The sequence below is a fragment of the Trichechus manatus genome, unplaced genomic scaffold, assembly GCF_000243295.1.
Source record: "Trichechus manatus latirostris isolate Lorelei unplaced genomic scaffold, TriManLat1.0 scaffold00010, whole genome shotgun sequence".
Classification (NCBI taxonomy): Eukaryota; Metazoa; Chordata; class Mammalia; order Sirenia; family Trichechidae; genus Trichechus; species Trichechus manatus.
The window spans coordinates 26,546,152-26,548,116 of record NW_004443946.1 but is presented as its reverse complement, the minus strand read 5'-3'; the positions used below and the strand labels follow the sequence as shown (position 1 = coordinate 26,548,116).

Sequence of the window (1,965 nt, the reverse complement as noted above, 5' to 3'; positions counted from 1 at the left end):
GCCCTCCTTCTTGTCCCCCCCGCCATAGACTTCCCAGAAGTTCCCAAGGGTGCCTCCTTCCAGAAGAGAATCCCCGAGTGAAGAGAGGCTGGAGCCCAAGAGGGAGGTGAAGGAGACCAAGAAGGAGGGGGAAGAGGAAGTGCCAGAGATCCAGGAGAAGGGGGAGCAGGAAGAAGGGCGAGAGCGGAGCCGGCGGGCGGCGGCCGTCAAAGCCACCCAGACACTACAGGCCAATGAGTCGGTAAGTGTAACTCCACCCGGGAAGCCCAGGCCCAAGAGGATAGCTGGAACTGGGGGGTATGAGAGGAACTGCAGAGCAGGTCATGATAACTGTCGTCATGATCATAATAGCAGCAGATGTACTGAGTACCTTATGCTATTAACTCATTTAATCCTCATGTGGTAGGTACTATTATTATTCCCGTTTTTCAGAAGAGAAAATTGAGGCCTAAAATAACACAGCTAGCATGCAGCTAATAGGTAGCCTGACTCCACAGTCTATTAATTTTTACATTGTACTGCTTTTGTATCTGAGATTCAGAGGAAAGAGGCTTTGTGAAAACCTAGAAGGTATGTAGGAGTTTGGGGAAGCATTCATGAGTTGTAGCTCAGATGGGGCTCCCACAAAGGGAGCTTCGTCCTTGATGAGAATGTCTGAAACTGAACTGAAGCACAAATGTGGAGTAACAAATGTGGTGCCTCACGCATGTCCTTTATCTTATTAGTCCTTCACAATAACCCCAGAAAGTGTTAATCCCCATTTTGCAGATGGAGAAAACTGGGGTTCAGAGACGCTAAGTGACTTGCCTGAGGTCACACCCCAGGTCCTCTGACTCCTAGTGCAGTGCGCCATCCACCACATCCCAGGCCAGGAAACGACCTACCAAGTAGAGCTGCTCCTTGTCAGGGAGAGTTTCCCCAAGCAAGGGGAGAGATTGGGAGGGGTCTGCTGGGGAACTACTATGAGAGTCTGGTTTTTTGTTTTTTAATTTGTGTTGTACACATATGCTTACAGAAAACCCCCCATAAACTGCAAACACACAGTTGTTTGCTCCCTTCTGGGCCTTGACTGTGTTCCTGCTTCAAGAGCTTTGTTCTGTGGACACTTTCCTATGAGAGCCAGCACAGTGCACATACTTACGCTTCTAATGGCCATCTGGGGCTTCCCCAACCCCGGGCCCATGGTCTGCATACTGTGCCCTGAGCACCACCTACTCCTCCCCCAGGTCTCAGCAAGGTGCCCTCTGCTCTGATTTTGTGGCACCTGCTCTTCCCCTCTCTTCAGCATTTCCCATGCTGTTGTGAGCCAGCTGCCTGCAGGTTCATCTCTTCTCCTCAACTGTGAGCTCTCTGAGGGCAGGGGCTCCTGTCAGTCCCCTGTGTATCCCTAGTAGCTGACACATCACACAGACCTGAATCTCATTTGTGAATTGAAGGCATGAATGGACTAAATGACTGAAAACATGAACGTGTGCTTCACTAATTGAGACACCAAAATCCCCTGTCAGACTCTTCGAGAGGTCCTATAGCATCTAGGGCCATCCCACTGAACTACTGTACTGACAGCTTTCCAAGCGACAGAGCTGGCCAAGGACAAAGTGGGCTGTCCAGAAGGCGGTGAGTTCCTTGTCACTGAAGGATTGATTCAAGCAGACGCTAGATGATCATTTAGCAAGAATGTGTGAGTCTCTGTTCCCTGAGACTCCAGAAGTCTGGATCCTCTTTCCCAAATCACTCAACTGTCCTTGTTTGATTCTTTCCAGGCCAATGACATACTCATCCTCCGAAGCCACGAGTCCAATGCCCCTGGGTCTGCCAGTGGCCAGGCCTCAGAGAAGCCAAGGGAGGGGCCAGGGAAGTCACGAAGGGCACTACCTTTTTCAGAGAAGAGGAAAAGAACAGAGACATTTAATAAGACCCAGAATCAAGAAAACACTTTCCCTTGTAAAAAATGTGGCAGGTAAG

General features: G+C 49.9%; 1 protein-coding gene across 1 annotated transcript in view; it reads left to right on the top strand.

Annotated features, from left to right (window-relative positions):
• The window catches only part of MIDEAS (mitotic deacetylase associated SANT domain protein), a 41,670-nt gene extending 39,706 nt beyond the window's left edge, over positions 1 to 1,964 (top strand). Inside the window, exons 10-11 of the mRNA XM_012560039.2 lie at positions 29 to 241; positions 1,764 to 1,964. Coding sequence (XP_012415493.1) covers positions 29 to 241; positions 1,764 to 1,964 — 414 coding nt within the window. The remainder of the gene's footprint in view (positions 1 to 28; positions 242 to 1,763) is intronic.
• Position 1,965: the final 1 nt, after the last annotated feature.